The 22,724-nt window shown below is 44.5% G+C and overlaps 2 protein-coding genes across 2 annotated transcripts in view; one reads left to right on the top strand and one right to left on the bottom strand.

Annotated features, from left to right (window-relative positions):
• NUDT6 (nudix hydrolase 6) overlaps nucleotides 1–17,841 on the bottom strand; it is a 40,732-nt gene extending 22,891 nt beyond the window's left edge. The window contains exons 1-2 of the mRNA XM_036762618.1: nucleotides 17,533–17,841; nucleotides 12,388–12,591 (exon numbers count right to left, since the gene is read on the bottom strand). Coding sequence (XP_036618513.1) covers nucleotides 12,388–12,591; nucleotides 17,533–17,803 — 475 coding nt within the window. The 5' untranslated portion in view covers nucleotides 17,804–17,841. The remainder of the gene's footprint in view (nucleotides 1–12,387; nucleotides 12,592–17,532) is intronic.
• A 481-nt stretch (nucleotides 17,842–18,322) lies between these two features.
• The window catches only part of SPATA5 (spermatogenesis associated 5), a 232,759-nt gene continuing 228,357 nt past the window's right edge, over nucleotides 18,323–22,724 (top strand). Inside the window, exons 1-3 of the mRNA XM_036762617.1 lie at nucleotides 18,323–18,574; nucleotides 20,950–21,074; nucleotides 21,171–21,328. Coding sequence (XP_036618512.1) covers nucleotides 18,424–18,574; nucleotides 20,950–21,074; nucleotides 21,171–21,328 — 434 coding nt within the window. The 5' untranslated portion in view covers nucleotides 18,323–18,423. The remainder of the gene's footprint in view (nucleotides 18,575–20,949; nucleotides 21,075–21,170; nucleotides 21,329–22,724) is intronic.

Here is a 22,724-nt window from a genome sequence, read left to right as displayed (position 1 = left end):
TGTTCCTTTAAGCTTGACAAATGCTTTTGAGAAATGAACCAGCACAACCAATGCAAAGGCAAGAAAACTACCTCTGCCCACCCGAATCTTGTATTTTTTCTGGTTATACTGTAGATTTGGAATTCTTTCTTTCTTCATCTCTATCTCCTGCCTTCCTCAAGTCCCAGCTAAAACCCTCCCTTTTATAAGAAGCTTTTCTTGAGCCCGCTTGATGAAGGTGCATGCCTGCTGTTAATTATGTCCATTTTGTCCTCTATATATCTTGTTTGTACATAGTTGTGTGGGCAGCTAGGTGGCACCACAGTGGATAGAGTTCCAGGGCTAGTCAGGAAGACCCATCTTCCTGAGTTCAAATCTGACCTCAGACACTAGCTGTGTGACCCTGGGCAAGTCACTTAACCCTGTTTGTCTCAGTTTCCTCATCTGTAAAATGTGTTAGAGAAGGAAATGGCAAACCTCTCCAGTATCGCTGCCAAGAAAACTGAATAATGACTCAACAACAACATGTAGTTGTTTAAATGTTATCTCTCCCATTAGCTACTAGAAGGCAGGGACTGTCTTTTGTTATGCTGTGTATCCCCAGTGCTTAGAACAGTGCCTGACACATAGTAGGTGCTTAACAAATACTTGTTAACTGTCTGACTGATTCATTTTATTCTGGAATTGGCTCTAGTCAGGCCTGGCCCACACCACTTGTGGACAATAAAATTCAATAAAAATACATGTACTCACAGTAAAATTAAAATGCAATTTACTAAAAACAGACGCTGTCCTCTGCACTTGCCAGAATGAAAACATTGGGTCAGAAGGACATTTGGCAAGGCAATGAAAATTCTACTACACTTCAGGAACGTATATTTCCCAATGATTGTCTTTTTCCCCTCTAATCCTCTGAATCAATCAAATCCTGAGGACAACCTCAGAGGATAGAGTGCTGAACTTGGAGTCAGAATGATCCAGCTTCAAATCCTGCCTTTTACTAGCTACATGGCCCTGAGCAAATCACTTAACTCACAACCTCAGGTTTTTCATTTGTAAAATGGGACAATAATAGTAACTACTTCATGGGGTACTGATAACCAAACGAGATAAAATGTATAAAGCATTTTGTAGACCTTGAAGTATTAGGTAAATGATAATTATCATCACCATTATCATCATCATCATCACCATCATCATCATCTTCTTCAACATCACCATTCTCATCCTCATCATCACCACCACCACCATCATCATCATCACCATCATCACCACCACCATCATCATCACCACCACCACCATCATCATCATCACCACCATCATCATCATCACCACCACCACCATCATCATCATCATCATCATCATCACCATCATCATCACCACCACCACCATCATCATCATCACTGTTGTAATTATAACCCAGCCTGTATAAAACAGATTCTGCTCCTGCCACGTGATGGCAGGGTCCCCCAAATCATCCAGGGTATCTGCCACCACTTAAATGACCTTCAGGCTCTTATTAAACAACTCTGGGAATCCCATGTTTAACACAGTTCCTGGCATACAGTAGACACTTAATAAATGTTGATTGAATGAATAAATGGTACTGGGGAAGAAAATGAAATTAAGGTAGAGTCCCCATCTTGGAGCAGCCTGTGTTCTAAGAGAAGAAATGAATGTCCCTATGTGCTCTGACTTCATGTGGCATTTTTTTTTATTTCGTAAGGTGTTTAATATGTATGAGTCTATATGGTGGTTATTTTGTATGTGGAGTATTACAAAATCTGATCGTTGGTATCCATCGATCAATCAAAGCATTTATTAAGCACCCATTATGTGCTAGGCACGGTCCTCAAAAGGCTTATGTTCTAATGAGGAGGGGGAGAAATACCGTGTAAATATGTAGCTACCTGCAAGATAACACACAGAGTAGATGGAAGGTGCTAGCACCTGAAGGAGCTGGAAAGGCCTCCTGCAGAAGGTGGGACCTGAGCTGAATGTTGAGGGAAGCCAGGGATTCTGAGGGAAGAAGGCAAGAGCATCCCAGGTATGGGGGACAGCCAGTGCAAATGCACAGAGATGGGAGACAGAGAGGAAAAGGCCTCAGCAGCTACCTCATCCAACAGACCCCGAAAGGAATCTCCATTATTGTACACCTGACCAGGGATTCCTCTTCTGCTGCTGCTTGAAGACCACCATGAAGGAAGAACTGATTGCCTCCAGAACCAAGCCCTTCCACGCTGAGTGAGCTCTGACCCTACTAGGTAAGCTTCACAAGAGGAAAGCCAGAACTTGACCTAGCCTTGCATCCTTCCCAGGGGCAGCTGGTACAATGCGCATAATCAGCACATAATAGGCTTGTTGAATTGAATTAGTGGTGAAGTCTAGTGGAAAGAACACTGGATTTAGAGAGAAAAAAACTGGGTTCAAATATCTCTTACTACCTGTGTGGGCTTGGGCAAGTTTCCTAAGCTCTCTGGGCCTGAGGATCCCCCAGGGGGAATGAGGGGAGGGTACTGGACAGTTTCCAAGCTCCCATTTCCCTCTAATGGCCATGATTCTACAAATAATACAAAACAGAACTGGGTCAAAGTACATAGAAGAGGCATTAATAAGGCTCTAGAAAAATTTATAAGACAGAAGATTATTTTTGTCTGGGGGAGGGTGGGTCAAGAAAATCAAGACTGGATTTCAAATCCTGACTTGACACTTCCTAGCTGTAGAACCCTGGACAAGTCAGCTAACCTCTCTGAACTCAGTTTCCTCATCTGTGAAATGGGGCTAAGAATTCCTGAAGCATGTACTTCACAAGGCTGTTAGGAGACACAATGGAAATAAAATAGATGCTCTGCAAGCTTTAAAGTGCCATAGACATGTCAGTTATGCTTAACAATGAGAATAACAAAACTTCACACTTTTATAGCGTTAGAATGGTTAGAATGGACCCCCTCTTTGGAATTATCCTAAGAAAATGACTAAAATGTCTGAACTCCTTGACCCAGACATCTCCCTGTTGGGCATATTCTCCAAGGAGATTAACGACAAAACAGCAAGTTTAGTAGGAGCACTTCTTACGATACCAAAGAATTGGAAAGAGGGTTAGATGGCTGTCGATCAAGTTGTGGCATACAAACATAATGAAATATCACTGCATTTTCAGAAATAATGACTGAAGAATTCAGGGAGGGCCAGGAAGGTTCACGTGGACTGGCACACTATTTATGAAGTCAGCAGAATAACCACAGCAATGTAAATAGAGAAAAAACAGCAAACAACTGAATGTGATGTGATTACAATGACCAAGCCTGGTCTGGAGCCAGGATTTGAACCCGGTTCTCTCCTGATTCCAAGACTAACGCTGTGGTGGATAAAAACAGTTTTTAAAAAAGAAAAACAATCTAGTTTGTATTTTTTTAAAAGCCATCAATCAATCCATAATCAGATTGTGTGCTCTCTGTCGGAAAACATGCTTTCTATTCCATTTGGTTTTGCGCTGATGTTTTGCCCTGGTTCCAACAAAACACTAAAATGGAGACATGCTCTTAAAATTCAGTAATCTAGTATATTTGTTAGAGGGTCAAATTCATAGTTCATTATTGCAGGTATTAAGACCTGGGGAAAAATCAGGTATCATGAACTCAAAATGTGAGCTCCCCCTGGTGGTCCTGATTTGAAAGAACTAATACTATACGGTAGTCATAATTGGAATGCTACTCCTACCTCAACCATGGTGTTAAGATGCTTTCTAGGATCCAGTCATCATCTTCCAGCCAAAGCCAGTGTCTCTGGGGTCCATGAACTTAGATGGGAAAAAATATTACAGCTTTATTTTCACTAATCTATAACTGAAATTTAGTTATTTCCTTCAGTTTTATAAACATTATTGTGAAAAGAGGTCTGTTTTCGCCAGATTACCAAAGGGGTCCAAGAGAAAAAAAAAAACAGATTGGGAAGTTCTGGGCCAAAAAATCTCAGCTGCCCTTTCACACTCTTAATTTACAATTCTATGATCACAAATGTCCCAAAAGTATTAGTGCAGTTAAAAGCTTTAAAAAAATATTTAAAAGCTTTCCTTAGCTGGGTGTTACACTCTCTGAGGTGGAAGCCTTAGTTGCTCCCACAGGTAAGGTTAAAGAGCTTGGAATTAGGGTTAAGGTTGGCTTAATACAGCCAGGCTCCTGGACACACCAGTAATAGACTACAGAAATGGTGACAACCGCTGTTCTTTATCGTTGTCCAGTTATTCAGGCATGTCCAACTCTTGGTGACCTCGTGGACCACAACATGCCAGGCCCTTCTATCCACTCTCTCTCAAAGTCTGTCCAGGTTCATGTTCATTGTTTGACATTTGACATTCATGACACCATCTATCCATCTCATTCTCTGCTTTCCCCTTTTGCCTTCAATCTTTCCCAACATCAGGGCCTTTTCCAGTGAGTCCTCTCTTCTCATTATGTGGCGAAAGTATTTAAATTTCAGCTTCAGTACTTGTCCTTCCAGTGAATAGCCTGAATTAATTTCTTTTAAGTGTCGCCTGATTTGATCTCCTTGCTGTCCAAGGGACTCTCGAAAGTCTCCTCCAGAACCACAATTCAAAAGTGTCGATTCAAGCTGGGCTTAAACATCAGATGGAAAAAAGTCCAGATTGTTCACTGATTGCTGATCAGCATGCACTGGTTGGATATACTCCCTGGCACCAGGTTCTTTCATGACTGCTACACTGGGCTGGATGGCATCTAGGCAGATTTCATACCGTATCACCAGCCAGGGAACTGAGAGCAGAGAAATTAGAAGCCTGGATTCTCTGGGATCCACATCCATCCATCAGGCTTGTTAGATAGAGGCCACATTAACCTACTAATAAGCTTTTACTGAACACCCATTGTATATACAAGGGACTGTGCTGGGCATTATGGGGGGGAGCAAAGACACACAAAGGGCTTAATGAGATCACACACAAATACATTCACACAGAGAGAGATACTTAATAACATAATGCAAAACATGGCAAGAGTCAAATGAATGGTGCAAGCTAATAAGATCAAAAATGTTCAGCTCCAGGGGCATGTTGATAAATGTTTAACAACCAGCTTTCTTGGGGGGAGTACACATTACACATTTTAAAGTTTAATTTGCCTTATTAACATTTTCTCCATCATTTTCTTGAGTCTAAACAATCAAGAAAACAGTATCAAGCTCTGACTTGTAGTGTCTGCTGATTTCTGAGGTACAAATGCTCACAAAGAGAATTAACAATCAGTTCTCACTAGCCAATCTGAGCTGGCTCCAGGACAGCTCTGGTCTGGCCTAAGGAAGGGGCCACAGACTGACAGAACTGGGGTTAGGGTTAAAGAGAGGGTCTGTAGAACTCATCTGGCGCAGGGCGGGTCTTGACTTGGGGTCCAGGGGAAAACTTCAGGGAGTCTGTATATTTGAATGGGAAAAAAAAAGAAATCTTTATTTCAATGTAACTGTTGTCCTTTATAATCCTATTTATTTTTATATATTTCAAAGTGTGATTCTTGGAAGGGGTCCACAGTCTTCACCATACTGCTAGAGGGGTCCATGACACCAAAAAGGTGAAGGACCCCTGCTCTAGTCAAACCCTTTCATTTTACAGATGAGGAGACAGGATAGGAGAGGGAGATGGTCTTTCTCAAGCTAATGCAGGTAGTAGAAAGGCTGGGATTTGGATGAGGGGAGGGCTGTCTTTGGAGCCAGGAAGGCTCTGATACAACCTGGCTGGGCAACTCATTTAACCTCAGGCAATCAGTTGCAGAAAAGGTGTTGACCTGCACTGGTGGATGGGATGGTGTTTCCTCCCATGGGAGCTCCCATCAGTGAAATCTCAGATCTTCATCTATTTCTCTTTCTGAAGCACTACAACCGAGGTGAATGAAATGGAGTGATGAACCCTCCCACAGAGAACAAGTTTAATCTGTGTGAGGCCTTGCTGATCTCTCTGGGGAGGGTAAGTAGGTTGGGAAATCGACCTTGTTAAATGCCTCCCAATTTAACATGGCAAGGAGAGAAGGATGTTTGGGCAGATGCCATGTGGAAGTTGTCATAGTATCATTATTATAATTACAAAATTACACTTTCACAACTGAAGTAACTAAGCTGAGATTCTGAGGGTGATTGTTGATGTCAACAAAGATAGTAGAGGCAGAATGATTATGTTAGTTTTACGATTTGGTGTGGAAAAATCGAGTAAATTACTCACTTGGGGCTCACTCTTGAACAATGAGTGCCTTCATTAGTCTGAGGACTGGCTCGTCTGCTTTAAGGGTCCAACAGGAACAATGCAAGGTATAAAGAGATATATTTTACTGCGTGGCTTATGGAATGTCTCTTTGCCTGTGCTTTCAAGAGCTAAGGTTCAAGAGAGAGATGCCACTTTTGGCTAGTGTGGTCAGGCAACAAGAAGCCTCCATGGAAGGACCTGGACCTTGTTGTTTAGTCATTTCTGTCATATCCAACTCTTCGTGACCCCATTTGGGGTTTGCTTGGCATTGGAGTGGTTTGCCATTTCCTTCTCCAGCTCATTTAACAGATGAGGAAACTGAGGCAAACAGGGTGAAGTGACTTGCCCAGGGTCATACAGCTAGTCAGCATCCGAGCTTGAATTTGAGTGCACATCTTTCTGATTTCGGACCAGGGCTCTATCCATTATGCTGATCTCCTGTTGGATCGTGGAGATGCTCAAACGAGACGCTAAGAAATGTTGACTATTTCTTGTAGGTTATTGGGAATCATTCAAGGGTTCTGAATAGCAGAGTACTATGGTGAAAGGAAAGCAGCAAAGATGATGCTGAATCTGCTAGAAGTATATAAGACAGGGTGAAGGAAGGAGAGACCACAGGCTAAGAAACCAGAGGAGGGGAAGGGGAGCAAGAAACTTGAATAGTGTCAAATGGAAAAGAAGGGATGAATTGAGAAATGAAGAAAAAAATCAATAGGATGAAAAAGCCAATAACTGACTACATTCAGGAAGCATGGGAAATGAATGAGTCACAGATGATTTTGAAGTTTTAAGTCTTGGAATTTGGTGGTCATCCCGACAAGAAAGGGTGGTTTTGTGAGGGTTGGATCATAGGGTTTCTCAACCCCTCAACAAGGTCCTTTCCAATGGCACTTAACATTCCATAATAAGGCAACATCAGTCAGTTTATTGAGACATCCAATAATCTCTGAAGTTGTGTCTATTCTCACAGCTGATGTCCATGAGATAACTGGCAGCCTCCTTCACAGTGAGTGTGCTCAGTTACACCACTCACATGCTCACACACATAACAGAGAAGTCATTAAGGACTTGGATTCACTGAATTCACCCAGCCTAGGCATAGTCACATGGCATAAGGACCACAGATCCAGATCTGGAAGGAATCTCAAAGATCATCTAATGCTAGCCCTCCTTTTTACAGGTAAGGAAATTGAGGCCCAGAGTATGACATAGCTGGTTCAAGGTCACACAGGCAGGATAAGTGTCAGAATCAGGATTCAAACCTAGTTCTCTGATTATATATGGTTCCCTTCTAGTGTAGGTAGGTCCTGTCAGGGTAGGTAAAGGCTTAGGCTGGGAATGTCCTCTTTAATCTCCACCCACATGAATTATTTGTTGTTTTTCAGTCCTGTCTTCATGACACCATTTGGGATTTTCTTGTCAAAGATAATGAAGTGGCTTGCCATTTTCTTTTCCAACTCATTTGACAGATGAGGAAACTAAGGCAAACAGGGTTAAGTGACTTGCCTAGGGTCACCCAGCCAGTAAGTGTTTGAGGTCAAATTTGAACTCAGGGAGATATCTTCCTGACTCCAGGTCTGGCACTCTATCCACTGCAGTGCCACCTTCCTGCCCAATTATTGGCTAGCCTTTAAAACTCATAATTTGTTAAAAGGGAGGTTTTCTAGTCAGAGGTTGGGGATAGTGGAGAGGTTAGTTAGTGATAAGACATTTTTAAAAGCATCAATAAAACACATTAAAAATACACTGAAGGTGGAAAAAGAACACAAATAGAATTCTGCTACTACCTTGACATATATGTATATGTATATAGCAATACTTCTGAGTTACCTTCCCCACTCCATACTCCTAGGTTTGTAGATTGAGTCCCCAGAAGAATGACTACTCTCATATGTTGCAAAAGATACTCTAGGGTTTCACACTCCTAAACCTATAGCTCATGAGCCCCCACTGGTGAGCTTCTCTTTAATAGGAAGCCAGAAGATGCAATTAGTAAAGCAAAAACATTTATTAAGATGGCATAATTAGAATGGTAGCTACAAAACATTCTCTTTCCCCACTCCTCTCCCTCCCAAATCTGAAACATACTGGCCCACAAAAACACAAAGCATTAGAGGGAAGAGTGGACAGCTACTTAGATCACAACTAAGACCCAATTTGTGCGAATAATGAAACCTGGGAAGTGATCACATATTTGAATTTGCATTCTTCAAAGTTATAATTATGCAAAATATGGTAATTGGTTCTGGAACAATGGAAACATGCAGGGTGAATGAGACTACTTCAAAAGATTCATCAGTCACAGCAATCACGACCTAGCTGTACGTTGACTATGAAGGACACATGCTGGGAACACATGTGACCAAGCTGATTTATGTTTGGCTATAGTGTCTGGATGTCTTTTTTGCTCTCAGTGTCCTCACACTGCTCCACCCTAGATGAAGCATCTATGCTGGAGGGCTCATTTGGTCAGGCTCCCTGGGCCTGCTCTTTACACCTCAACTACCAACTGCCAAAGCTAGTCTTCTTTTGAATTAGTGGTTGGCTCTCTTCTCTGCTTCCAGAGGTCACACTCCTTGAAGCTTCTCCCTGTCTTGAACTCCATAACTGTTCAAGTGTCAAATTCTTTGGCTGGTGCTCAGGGGTGATGTGCTTGTCTTGTAAGGGCTCAGGGGCAATGGTCAATCTTTGACCCTGCTCATTCACAGGTGCCTTTCTAATTTCATCAGGGAGAAATTCTTACTTTGTAAAAGGATAACAAAATATAGACACGTTTTTGTATTTCACTAACAATATTAATACCTAGTTTCTTCTCACCCCCAAATACATGGCTGTAGGCATTAGGTAAATAGACATCACAATACAAAATTCTCATTGGCTACCACTTGTCTTGGGGCTTCCAATGGCTTGCCACAATCCAAGAAGGGAAAAGGAAAAAGAAAATCAAAGTTTCCTTCTTAGAGGAAAAGTCTGGTCTCAATAAGGCTTCTCATGTTAATGAGGATTGACTGGAAGTCATCTTACCAGTCAGCTGGTAAGTGTCTGAGGCTGGATTTGAACCCATAAAGATGTGTCTTCCTGATTCTGGGTCTGGAGCTCTATGTACTGTGTCACCTAGCTGTCCCTCATTTCTGAGTGTAACTAAGTAACAGGAAGAAATGATATCTGTGGTTTAACTAAGAGAGGGAGCTTGTGCATGAAGAAATTACCCTACTCACATAGCACAGCACCTTCTCTGAAACTTCCACTTTTAGAGAGTTGCTTAGATCACTGAGAAGGCAAATGACTTATCCAGGATAAGTGGCAAAAATAGTCTATTCCAAGTCAGAATACCTGGGTTCAAATCCTGCCCTGTTACCTACTACCATCTTGGGCAAGTCATTTCTCCTCCCTAAAGGCCTCAGTTTTGTCAACTGTAAAACATGAGATTGGACCAGCTCACCTTTTAAGGCCCCTTTCAGTTCTAAATTTGTGATCCTGCCCCCTCTCCAATGATGCTGCTTATGATTTCTTTAAATTAGAAGGTCTTGGAGATCTGGGAGACTGAAAAAGGGGGCGAACCTCTCTCTCCTTAGTTAGGATGGGCTTTAATTAGGTCAACCCTGAAAATCCCAGTTTGATGCAATAATAGGATACAAATTTATTGAAAAGCTTGGATCTAAAATCACTTATAAAGAGAGGATGGGGGTGGTTTTCTTTGCCTTCTATACAATTTTAAAAGCTTCCTTCTTATTATAAATACCAAATTAACTCTAAAGGACGTGTGAAGAAAGATGTTATTTGCATCCAGAGAGAGAATTGATAAACAGAAGTACGTACAGAATAATTTTACATATACATATATATACATATATACATATGTGTATATATATTTGCATCTAATGATAGTCATCGCTAGAGCAGGGAGGGGTAGAAAAGAAAAAAAGAAATTTACATGATGATTTTGTTGTATATTTGAAAGGAATAGCAAGTTGTGTATTCAAGATTTGCGGTTTCATGTACAATCATCTTTTTTATTGTACTGTTATAGAAATGCTTGTTTTATTCTATAAATTAAAAATTTTAAAAATTAAAAAAAAATAAAAGCTGCCTGTCCATCTTCTTTGAATTGATGAACTGATAGCCCCGGGAATCCCATGTCCATCCCAGGGAAGTCTCTGCCATACCCGATTTAATGCCTTGTATTTGAAGGAAGCAGGTTTCCCATGGGAAGCCTATTTAAGCATGTCCCTTGACTCCATGCTGCCCTCTGCTGGCTGGCGCAGGAAAGAAACAGAATGCTCAGAAAACAGAAGGATGCTCTATGCTTCCCTTGTACCATTCTCCCCCTCCCCCCTCCCCCCTTTTTCAGATCTGACCCGAGTCTATGGGGAAAAGGTTTTAGTTATGCCAGGAAGGAAGAGATGAGGAGTGAGAACATTCCAGGCCTAAGGCATAGACACTGAAAATGCCCAGACTCGAGAGATGGCAGTGTGTTGTTTGATGACCAGGCAGAGGCCAATATCGAGGGTCACCAAATATATTGGGGAGGGTAGAAGGTATAAGAAGACTGGAAAGACCATGGGGAGCAGGGCAGGCAAACTGGATGTTAAGGGGATATCATGTCATATGAGGACTGGCTGGAGGAACTAGGGAGGTTTTGTCTGGAAAAGAGATTTGATAAGGGGGTCAGTCAAATGGGAGTGGGAGGATGCCTTTAAGCATCTGAGAGAGGTATATAGAAGAGGAATTAGATTCGTTTTTATTGGCCCCAGTTTTGTCTCACAGTAAGAAAAGACTTCCTAACAACTGATCCTTTCCAAAAGTACAACGGGTTACCTCAGGAAGTTAGTAAGTATTTATTAAGCACCTACAGGCACTGTGCTAAGCCATTTACAAATAATATCTCACTTGTTCTTCCCATCAACTCTGGGCGGGGAGGGGAGTGGGTGCTGTTACTATCCCCATTTTGCATTTGGGAAAACTGAGGCAGATAAAGTTTGAATGACTTGGCCAGGTTCACACAGCTGAATTTGAACTCAGGTCTTCTTGAATCCAGACCTAGTTGCCTCAGGTCCCTGTCACTGGAGGCCATAGGAATCACAGGACCACAGATTGAGAGCTGGAAGGGCCTTCTGAGTCTTTCAGCCCAATCCTTTCAGTCTAGATGAGAGAACCAGAGGCCTCTGAAGGTTAATTGACTTGCCCAAGGTCGCAGAGGCAAGATCATAGAAATAATATATAGTATATAATTAGATCATGATGTGTAATAATAATGATATACAATACTCAATAATATGCAACATAATATATTGTAATGGTATATATAATATACATAATATATCATTAGATTATGATGTGTAATAATAAGGATATATGATATGCAATATGCAACACAATATATTGTAATGGTACATATAACATTTTGTTGTTCTATTCTATTCTAACACATATTCTATTGTTGCTGTTGAGTCATGTCTGATTCTTCATGGCCCCATTTGAGGCTTTCTTGGCCAAGATACTGGAGAGGTTTGCCCTTTCCTTCTCTGTCTCATTTGACAGATGAGGAAACTGAGGCAAACAGGGTTAAGTGACTTATAGCTACTAAGTGTCTGAGGTTGGATTTGAGTGCATGAAGATGAGTCTTACTGACTTAAGGCCTGACATTCTACCCGCAGCATCAACTAGCTGCCCAGTATATTCTCATCATGATACATTAACATATTATTTATCTCTGTTTGCTTGTGGTCTCCCCCATTAGACTGTAAGCACCATGAGGGCAGGAACTGTCTTTTGCCTCTTTTCGGATTCCCAGCGCTCAGCACAGTGTCTGTGACACAGCAGGCACTTAATAAATGCTTACTGATTGACTGAAGTGGCAAAGTCAGGATCTGAAGGTGGGTCCTTTGATTCCAGGCCTAGCATTCTTTCCACCATGCTGCCTGGATTTGGACCGGGCCTTCAGACCTCACACCCACTGGTCCTCGCACATAGCACGCTGCTTCTCTGATGCAGAGGAAATCCCTGTTAAGGACTTTTTCACTCTGAGAATCTATGAACTCTTCCCTGAATGGAGGTTGTTCCCTGGGTAATCTTAGCTCCCAGAAGCAAGAAATGGGTGGATTTCCAGTTCACCGGATTCTGCAAGATATGAATTTGAGGAGAATGCTGGCTTGGGCACTCACCTGCAACTCCTACTTGGTGGGTGGCATAGCCTGGCAAGCGGCTGGGTCCTTCCCCGAGCCACAGGGTCATCAGGGATGCATCAGACTCTGCGTGGTGAAAACGAAGGCCCAGGGAAGCCGCTGGGCTTATAAACTGGCTTTGTAAGATGGGGACATGCAGCCAGATGGCTATTCTGCCCTCTGCTTGCCATTGCTGGATTGAGGCTGCAGTTGAGAAGGATGAAACAAAAGTATTTTTTAAAAATTGTTTTTATTATTGCTTGTTTTCACATCACCCAAAGCCCCCTTCCCCCCTCCCCCTCACAGAAAGCATATGTTATAGCGAAGAATAAAAACAGGAAATATACCAGCTGGGTATAACCAACATATCAAAAAATTCTGATATTATATGTAGTGTTCCACACCACAGACTCCCACCTTTGGAAAGAAAAGAGGGAGGGACTTGCTTCTATTTTTCCCTCAGGGCCAAGTGCGGCCACTTGATTTCACAGCAATCAGTTTCATTGTGGTGTTCTTTCTATTTATTTAAAATATGTCTGTTTTTAGATCTTTTGTTTTAATCACCTACATTTCTCCTTGTATCTCTCTATTCCTGCCCTCCCAGGGAGCCATCTCTTATAACAAAGAAGAAAAAAGGAGGGATGAGAAACAGGTCACTAGAGCTTGCATATCAGAAAAGTCTGACATTATATGATTTATTTCCCACCCAGTGTTCCCCATATCTACAAATAAGTTGGGGGAGGGAGATACTTTCTTATGTCTCTTCTTTGTGGTCGCTTTGATTTCCTTTTTTTTTTCTTTTATACTGTTAAAATTGTGTGTCTGTGTATATTTCCTAAGTCTGTTTAATTCACTTTGCACCAGTTCAAATAAGTTTTTCCCTAATTCTTTGTATTCATCAAGACAAAAGTATTTAAGGACTTTCCAGGGAGTGTATCTAAATTTAGTAGACTAAATGAATAGGAAATGTTGTCTTGGGGGTTGGTCTTTGATAAAAATTATCTGGATTTCCAGCTCTTTAAGGTTTATTGCTTCAGATAAATTTTGTTATTTTATATCATCTGTGAAGCAAGGGAAGACTTGGCTCTAAAACAATTTTAAATAATATTTATAGGAAGACCTGGGCAGTGAGGCAGTGCAGTGGAGAGAGTGCTGGGTCTGGAATCAGCAAGACCTGAGTTCAAATTTGCCCTCCGACACTTACTGGCTATGTGACCCTGGGCAAGTCACTTAATCCTGTTTGCCTCAGTTTCTTCATCTGTAAAAATGATCTGGAAATGGCAAACCACTCCAGTGTCTTTGCCAAGAAAACCCTAAATGGAGTCATGATGAGCCAGACAGGATTGAACAACAAAAACAAGACTACTTATGTTGCCCAGGGCCCCTGGCAAGTCCCTTCCCCCTCTTGGCCCTCACTCTTCTCATTTGTAAAATCTGAGGTGGAGCCATAATCTCCTCTGTTTAAAGAAAGGGGTCCAGACAGACCTCTCATTTCCCACCCAGCTGAGCTCATTCTCGACCTCTTAGATTTCCCACCCCCCCTCCCCCACCATCACCCCATACCTTTCAACTTTTTTTGTGCCTTGTCTTCCCCCATCAGATTGTAAACTGCTTGAGGGCAGGGATTGGGCTTCTTTTTCATATTTGTAGCTGAGCACAGTGCCTGGCATAGAGTAGGTGCCAGATAAATGTTATAGACTACTGACTATGATTTCTAAGGTTCATTTTAGCTCTTCTTGCTAGGATCCTGGAAGCTAGGGCATACTGGATTTTTTTGGCTATCTTCCACGTGCCCTGTACAGACAACGATCATGTGGAAGCAGATTAAAAACCCTCTTTTTTTAGTTTCTCTAAAAATACTAAGAAATACTTTTCTCTTAAGCCCTTTCTAGGCTCCAGGAAAAAAGCAAGCCCTTGGAGAGGTGGGTGACGTGACAGGACAAAAGGACCTTTCATTAAGTGAATATTCAAAGACAATCTCTTCCATTTCTCTGGGAAGGGATTACATTAGCATCCATCCCTAGGGAAATGGCTTCCTAGCCAAGTCCACTGGAGCCACCCTCCTATTTAATTCCGATTTGAGATAAGAGATCTCTGGGAGGGATCTCTTCATTTCCCTAAGAGATAGGGTCTGGGAGGAATTCGCTGGGACTAGGTGTGTCCATTTCTGGAAGGTCAACCCAGAGTGGCATTGTTATGTACTGTGACATTCTTCTTTCACATTCCTTTATCATTAGAAGTCTTTTGAGGGCATGTTGGAAGGCATGGGGGACTGTGCCTCTTTGGACATATCTCTCTCTAAGTTAGAAATGACACATATAATATATATATGTAATATATTGATGATGGCTCTAGAGGAGAAAGTGAGGCTGGTGACCTTGCACAGCCCTTCCTCACTCAAATCAAAGTCAACTGCAAGTCGTGTCATCATCTCCCTGATGTTATGGTCCTCTTCAAGAACGAAAGACAAACACAACCTGTGAGTAGCCTCTTCCTCTCCCTGTCCCTGTCCCTCTCCTTCCTCTGCCCCAAGGAAGGTGCATTTGATGGCCAAAGGCGGCCTCCTTAACTTTGGGTTTACTGGCTAGATTTCTTTCTCAAAACCAAGCCTTAAACCCAACTCCCTCTGGAGCTCATAGATTGGAGAATAGGTCCCTGCCCTCCTAGCACAAAGTGAAAGTAAATACTAAATAGTAACTTTCTTTTTTGGGCTGGAACCCTGAGGGTCTTCCCCTCCCAGTTTGATTTTTTTTTTTTTTTTTAGTTTTTGATTAAAGGGGCCATCCCTCCATTAACTTCTTAAAGAGGCCTGTTCTCTGAATGGGCGTGCCCTCCCTCAAAGTGAGAACCTGAAAAGACCTTAGCCTGAAAGGGCCAGGATCTTCTAATGAATCCTGGGCCATATCTAGTGTCCTGGTGAATATCAGGCCACTGGACCCAGATGGCTCTGGAGGAGAAAGTGAGGCTAGTGACCTTGCACAGCCCTCTCTCACTCAAATCAAAGTCAACTGCAATTTCATGTCATCCTTTTCCTGATATCTTGGTCCTCTTCGAGAATGAAGGACAAAGACAACAATATATTATCAATATAGTAGATCAGAACAGTTTAACATAATGAAATATACAAGGTGTTTTATCATATATTATATTACAAATAATTATATATTAAGATTATATAATGTAAACTGTATATTATATGTGATATACTATATTATAGACTAATGTAACACTATGTGGCTGATTCGTGGCCAACTCTTTGTTACTCCATCTGGGGTTTTCTTGGCCAAGATACTGGAGTGGTTTGCCCTTTCCTTCTCCAGCTCATTTTACGAATGAGGAAATGGGGAAAATGGGGTTAAGTGATTTGCCCAGGATCACACCGCCAGTAAGTGTCTGAGGCCAGATTTGAACTCAGGAAGATGAGTCTTCCTGATTTGAGGCATTGCACTCTATTCATTGTGTTACCCACCCCATATCATAGTATATTTGGTATTAATTACCATAATTAATTATTGGTATTACAATGATTACATTACTATTACATAGTATAGTAAAGTGATTAATTATAGGTATCATTAATTAGTATTCTCCAGTACTAGACTATGGTATTAGCAGGTGGGGCACACTTGTTAAAGGAAAGAATGCCCAGCCTAACGTCTCTAGTTATTGGAGATGTACGGGCCCCTTCTGCTACCTGCGAAATGCAGATATAAAAAGGGCCAAGAGGTAGCATTTATGGCTACATACAAAGTACTAGTAAATTGTGTGATATCTAGAGTAGAGAGAATTGGAGACAGAAGATCTGGGTTCAAATCCTGCTTCTGTTAATATCCAGGTGACCTTGGACAAACCCCTTCCCCTCTGGGTCACACTCTCTTGATCTGTCCAAAAAGGGGGATGGTTGAGATGCCTACTTAGCTTCCCTTCAGCTCTAAGCCTGTGATCTCTGTATGGTACAAACAGCAGAGGCCTCTGGTTTGCCCAATTTAGATTTTGCCATGGCAGAGGGTAGTGTGGGGAAGAGGGAGAAAAGGAGAAGGAGGAAGGTAGAAGAGGAATTGGCGCCTTGGAGACAGGAAGACCTGGGTTCGGGTCCCTGCCCCTCCCCACAAACTGGCTGTGTGACCTTGGGCCAGTCACTGTTAAAACAGCTCTCAGTAGTCTAGGATTTTGTCACTCCAGCCTTGAACTTCATACTTCAGAAGTCCTCACTGTTCCTTCAGCTTCTCCCTCTGATTGGCTGGTTCCTTCCAAACCTACATTTAAAAGGAGGCTGGGGTCAGCCATGTCTCCACGCCTCTCTCCAGGCTGCCCTCCTGGATTTTCTCTACTATGCCCCGGGGCATACCATCCTCTTTACCACTGCCCTCTTTTCAGCTCCCTTTCGATGTTACTGTAACCTCCTGGGGGGCAGGAACTTTTGTTTGTATTCCTAGTCCAGAGCACTTAGTAATCGCTTAATAAAGCCTGTTGACAACTCCAGGAAGCAGGTATTTCAAGTTATTATTAACAGCATGTTACAAATGAGGAAACTGAGACAGAGAGGTTATTTTTTGGGGCGGGGGGGCGGAGTGACTTGCCCATGATCCCCCAGCTAGTGTTTGAGGTAGAATTTGAACCCAGGTCTCTCAGACCCTAAGTTCAGCGTTCTGCTCACCACACTACCCAGCTGCCGCCCCAACAACCCCAGGTTCATGGGTACTTATCGCTCAATCGGGAAGACTTCACAACATGCCCCCTTCAGTTACATCTGCGGTACACCGAGCAGGACATCTGTGACGTGGGCCATCCCGGCGGCTTTAAGGCTTCCTTGCAAAAACCCAGAAGGGCAGGGTTCAAAGACCGGCTCAGCAACTTCCGGGCGACACTTGGGATAGGGCGAGAGCCCCAGCAATCCTTGCTAACATCTGCTTAGCCCTTTCAGGATTGCAAAGCGCTTGGTACAGGAGCCATCTAGTTTGAAGTCCCCTAAAAGGCCCGGCCCAGCTAGCCCGGCTGTATCTGGTGCGGTAGAGACCAAGGTCAACAAAAGCCCGTTGTCGAGATGGGGAGACTGAGGCTGGGAGTGCACCCCCAGGCTGAGCCCGGGACAGGACCCAGGCTGTGCACGCGCGGGGCGGGCTGGAGAGGGGGCGGCGCACTTGCCCTGGAGCCACGTCCGGAAGGTGGCCGGATCCACGCTGTCCGCAGGCCGCAGCTGGCCCAAGCGCACTGTAACGCCTCCGAAGCGGTCGACCTCGCCCCGCAGGCCGCCGGGGCCGGGGCTGAGGCTGCTGGACAGCGCGCGGGAGGCCGCCCGCAACTGCAGCTGCTGCAACTGTAGCAACGGCCGCCGCCGACTCCAGAGTAACAGCCCCCGCTGAAGCTGCAATTGTAGCAGCGGCCGCCGCTTCCACCCTATCAGCCCCGGCCCCATCCCGTCCGCTGCTGCCGGAGGCCCCCGGGTGCACCGGAGGGGGCGGGAGCCGACCGTAGGCCTCCGAATAGCGGCGCCGCTGCAGCCCCAGCTCCAGGCTCAACCCCAGCCACACCCAGGCCTGCTCCTGGAGCCGGGAGCTCGGAGGGCAGGCTGCATTGGGAAGGATTCTGCGGGCAGGGAAGGAAGAGGCTTGGCTCCAAATCCTGGCCTCAGCTTCCTCCTTTGTAACATCAGGAGGGCATTCCTGGTCCCCGGGCTAACCTTCCTACTCTCCATCCTGTGCCCCCAGGACGTCACTAGAATTCCGGGAGGATTGATTAAGCTCCTATAAGAGGATGTAGGAGGCGGGAGAGCTCTGGCCCCCAGCCAGGAAAGGCCCAGCTTGCCAGCTTGGCCACGGTCCCTGCCTCAGCAGGTGCGCTCGTAAAGCTCGGGTGGGCTCCCGGCTCGGAGGATTTCGGCGGGGCCGGCCGGGGCGGGGGCGGGGCGGGACCGGGGCGGAGTCACGGCAACCTCTGCCCAGGAAGTTTTTCTCTGCGCTCACGTTGTGCCGGCTGTCGGGGTTCCTCCCGCACCGGGGATCTTCCGGCACCCAGGGCCGAACCTTCCCTCCCGGAATGTCCTCCAAGAAAAGCAAAGCGCGGCGGAGCCAGGGCGCCGGCAGCGCCTCCGCCGCCGCCTCCCCCGGACCCTCGCCCGCGGGCACACCTGGCCCTGGTCCGGGCCCCGGGGCCGGCTGCCTGCTCGTGGTGGATTTGGTGGAGAAAGGTAAAACTGGCTAGGAGAAAGGGCGGGACCGGCCGAAGGGGGCGGGGGCTGCGACCACGTGAGTGCTGCCGGGAGACCCTGCGAGGCATGGCAGGGGGAGACTGGTGGCCACCTCGCTGCAGCCAGAGAAGCTGGCATATGTTCCCGGCTCTGCCCTTTACTGCCCCGCCCCCCTCCGTGGGCCTCAGTTTCCCTCTGTCAGTGGCTTGTGGCAGTAGAAGTCAGACCCATGTCCTGTAGCTGATGGCTCTGCGTGATATGTGAGTGAATGAAGGGGAGAAAAACATTTAAGGACTCGTAACTATGTGGGGATGGACGCTGGACCTGCGCTTTCATCAAGAGAGGGAATCCTTGATGAGGAAAGTTCCTCCTCTGGAGCATCTGCACCTTCTCTCCTGCTGATGGTCTTAGACTGATGCCTAGAGACTTTCCCCAGGCCCACAGCCAGGATGGGTTCTAGGTGGGACTTGAACTCGGGTCTCCCAGGCTCTCAGGCCAGTTCTGGAGCCTCCATTGCTAGGGAGACAGTTGTTAATAATATCAACAGTCTGATTATCGAGCCATGATGGGCTTGCATATGCTTTTTCTCCCAGGGACCCTATAGAGTAGGTGGCACACGATAATTTGCTTTTTCCATTACCTTGTTCTGAGGACCTTGAGGTGGGAGACCTCCACCTCCTGGGTTTCCTTACCTGGATAGGCCCTAGGCCTTGAGTAGCGATACCTGTGGTTCAGGAGTGCCCATACACAGGTTGGAATCCCAAGGTGTTTGTGATGCCAAGTAGGTGTAATGTTAATGTGATAGGAAGGTCTTCACAGCCCATTAATAGGCTTCACATGGAGCCCATTAAGGGAAGCTTGATTAGGGGAGGCTTGTTTTGTAGGAAGGCCCATACCTTTTGCTAATTTCTAATAAGGCACTGGGTCATGAGAATTGTGATGCCCTCTGGCTCTGAGAATGTATATATACTCTGAGGTGAGGTTTTGCTTTGGGGTTCACTCATTGGAAGAGTGTGCATGTGATTTGGCCAGAGGAGACTCTGGGTAGCTGTTAAGGAGCTTCCCCCCATCCCTTTGAAAACCAGATGTTGGTGCTTTGCTCTCTGGTAACTATGTATGTAATGGTTAGACAGTTGGATCTGTCTATGGATCTGTGCTAATTGCTCAGACAGTTAGAAGTCCTATCTGTTGATCTGTGCTATTTTCTCTGTTTATAATTTCTGCTTGTAATTTCTGTTTGTATTTTCTCTGACTTTTGCTCTGAAGGGGTGCTGACTTTTCCTCTGAACTAAGTGAGTGATATATATATATATATATATTTAATTAAAGTAAGATTGTTGACCCCTTTAAAGATGCTTTCCTTAGAAGAGCAGATCAAAGAATCTGTGCTAGCAGCCCTCCTGTGTGCTGGTGTTATTGGTCTTACATAGCCACAGCAGCTGCAAGTAGCAGGTGGTGTTATGACTTGGGGGGGGGGGGGCGGTGTCCAAGGAACCAAGGCTTATTCATCTATTTGGGGCTGGAAGGCACCTTTGAGGTTCTCTAAACCAACCTCCTTGCTTTACAGTTGGGGAAACTGAGGCCCAGAGGAGGGCCGGACATTACCCAAGTTCATACACTAGGTTAGAGTCAGGATTCAAATCCAATTCTCTTGCCTACAGGTTCATTGGTCTGAGGTCAGTTGGTCAGTAAACATTTATTAGGTGCCTGCCAGGTGGCTCAGTGGTTAAAGCACTGGGCTTGGAATCAGGAAAACTCAAATTCATGAGTTCAAATCCAACCTCATAGATCTACTAGCTGCATGACCCTGGGCAAGTCACTTAAGCCTGTTTACCTCAATTTCCTCATTGGTCAAATGAGCTGGAAAAGGAAATGACAAACCACTCCACTATCTTTGCCAAGAAAGCCCCAAATGGGGTCACGGAGTCTGACAGGACTGCAAAAAGCTACTGAACAAAAAAAGTGTTCTTTACATTAAAGGGCAACTTGGTGGTATAGTGCTAGGCCTGGAGTCAGGAAGCCCTGAGTTTAAATCCAGTCTCAGATACTTACTAGCTGTGTAACCCTGAGCAAGTCACTTACCCTCTTTTTGCCTCAGTTTACTAAATTGTAAAAGAGGGATAATAATAGCCCCTACCTGCCAGCATTTTTGTGAGATAATAATTCTAATGGACTTAGCATGGTGCTTGGCTTGCAGCAGTTAATAAAATACTAGTTCCCTTCTCCCTCCCCGATTGATGTTAGTGTGCCTTAATATGACCAATGTGGGAAGGCTCTTATGTACGGTACAAATAGAGGATTTTTGTAATTTCATACCAAAGTGGTCACTTTCATTAAAGTGTTGGAGGAAAAATTTTTTTTCTTTTCTTTTACAGCAGATGACCCTGTCCCAAAAACATTCCAAAATTTCTTTTCACAACTTGGCCTCAACACGATGAAATCCGCCAACCTCTGTATTGGCCGGCCAGCGCTGCTCACGAGTGGGGCTGGACAGCAAGAGGTGAGAGTTTTTGAATTTTGCCGGTTTATTTCCTGACCTTCTGGAGGAAAGGTAGGTGTGGGTCTTAACAGCCTATGTTTTCTTCTCTGGGTACAGGTCTGCACAGCGTGGCCTGTGGCAGGATTTCCTGGAAGGAAGGTTGGCCTAAGTGAGGGTGTTCAAAGCAACTTAGGAGTGAAACCCGGGGATGGGGTCCTGGTGGAGCCTCTCACAGGGACCCTGGTACCAGCCGAGAGAGTGGACCTGGTTCTGAGGTTTGGATTGGTTCTCTGAGGGATGCTGGGGTGGGGATGGGTACTCTTGGGGTTAATTGTGCGTAGGTTTGTTGATGTGAAGGGAATGAGTGCTAGTTGGCTTGGCTCCCTCCATTTCAGTTTTACAGTGTGATCAGCGCATTTTATTTTAAAATACCTTTTGTTATTGCTCTGAAGTGACATACAGGAGCGTTTCTATATACAAAGATAAACGGAAAAAAGAAGTTCACATTATAAGACCCCAGTTGCCTTGCTTGCTTTTAAAAAAGTTTACAATAAATTCAGTGTATTAATTTTAAAACTGTCGTTGTGTTTCCTTCTGAACTTTCTTCTGTGCATTTAAAAAAATGCTCCAAAGACTTGTTTTTTCTCTTTTTTCCTATCACTATTTTTTTAGTATCCTCTTCCCCCCCCTCCAAAAAAAATCCCTCTCTCATTATAAATGAACATGATTGATGTGTTTTAACATGGTCTGTCTGTAGACAGACCTGTGGGTTATATTTGTAAAGCAGAAAATATCATTGTGAGATGTCAGAGCTAGAAAGACCTTAAAAATCATCAGGGTCAGACGTTCTTAACCTGTTTGTGTTTGCCAGGACCCCCTTGGCAGGCTGGTGAAGCCTATGGACCCATCTCGCATGATGTTTTTAAATAATTGAAGGATTTGCTAAATTTCAGTTAGAAGTTAATAGTAATAAAGATGTGATTTTTTCCTCCCATTCGAGTTCACGTACCCCATCAAATTTCTCCATGGGTCCAGCCTTATGAACCCCTCACATAGTCTAGTTGAGGTCCTAATAGGACCTATCCTATCCCTGATTTGTTATAGCTTAGGCAAGAGGCAGCTAGGTGGCACAGGGGATGGAGTGCAGGGCCTGGAGTCAGGAGGATCTGAGTTCAAATCCTGCCTCAGATTCTGACTAGCTCTGTGACCCTAGACAAGTCACTTGACCCTGTTTGCCTCAGTTTCCTTATCTGTAAAATGAGCTGGAGAAGGAAATGGCAAACACTCCAGTTGCCAAGAAAACCCAAGATGGGGTCATGAAGAGTCAGACGTGACTGAACAACAAAAGCTTAGGGAAATCATTTCTCTTTGGGTCTGTGTATGTTTATCTGTCAAATGAGGGCGTTGGGCTAAGTGATCATTAATGTCCCTTCCAGTTTTCAATCTCTTATGAATCTATTTCCCAAATTTGGGCTTCTGGTGAGCAGTTACAAATGAGGCCGCCAGGGGGCGCAGTGGATAGATCCCTGGGCCTGGAGTCAGGAAGGCCTGAGTTCAACCAGCCTCAGAGACTGGCTAGCTGCGTGACCTTGGGCAAGTCACTTAACCCTTGCCTCAATTTCATCACCTGTTAAACTGGGGATGATAACAACCCCTACATCCCAGGGCTGA

The sequence above is a fragment of the Trichosurus vulpecula genome, chromosome 6, assembly GCF_011100635.1.
Source record: "Trichosurus vulpecula isolate mTriVul1 chromosome 6, mTriVul1.pri, whole genome shotgun sequence".
NCBI classification, from domain to species: Eukaryota; Metazoa; Chordata; class Mammalia; order Diprotodontia; family Phalangeridae; genus Trichosurus; species Trichosurus vulpecula.
This window is presented reverse-complemented; position numbering and strand designations above follow the sequence as displayed.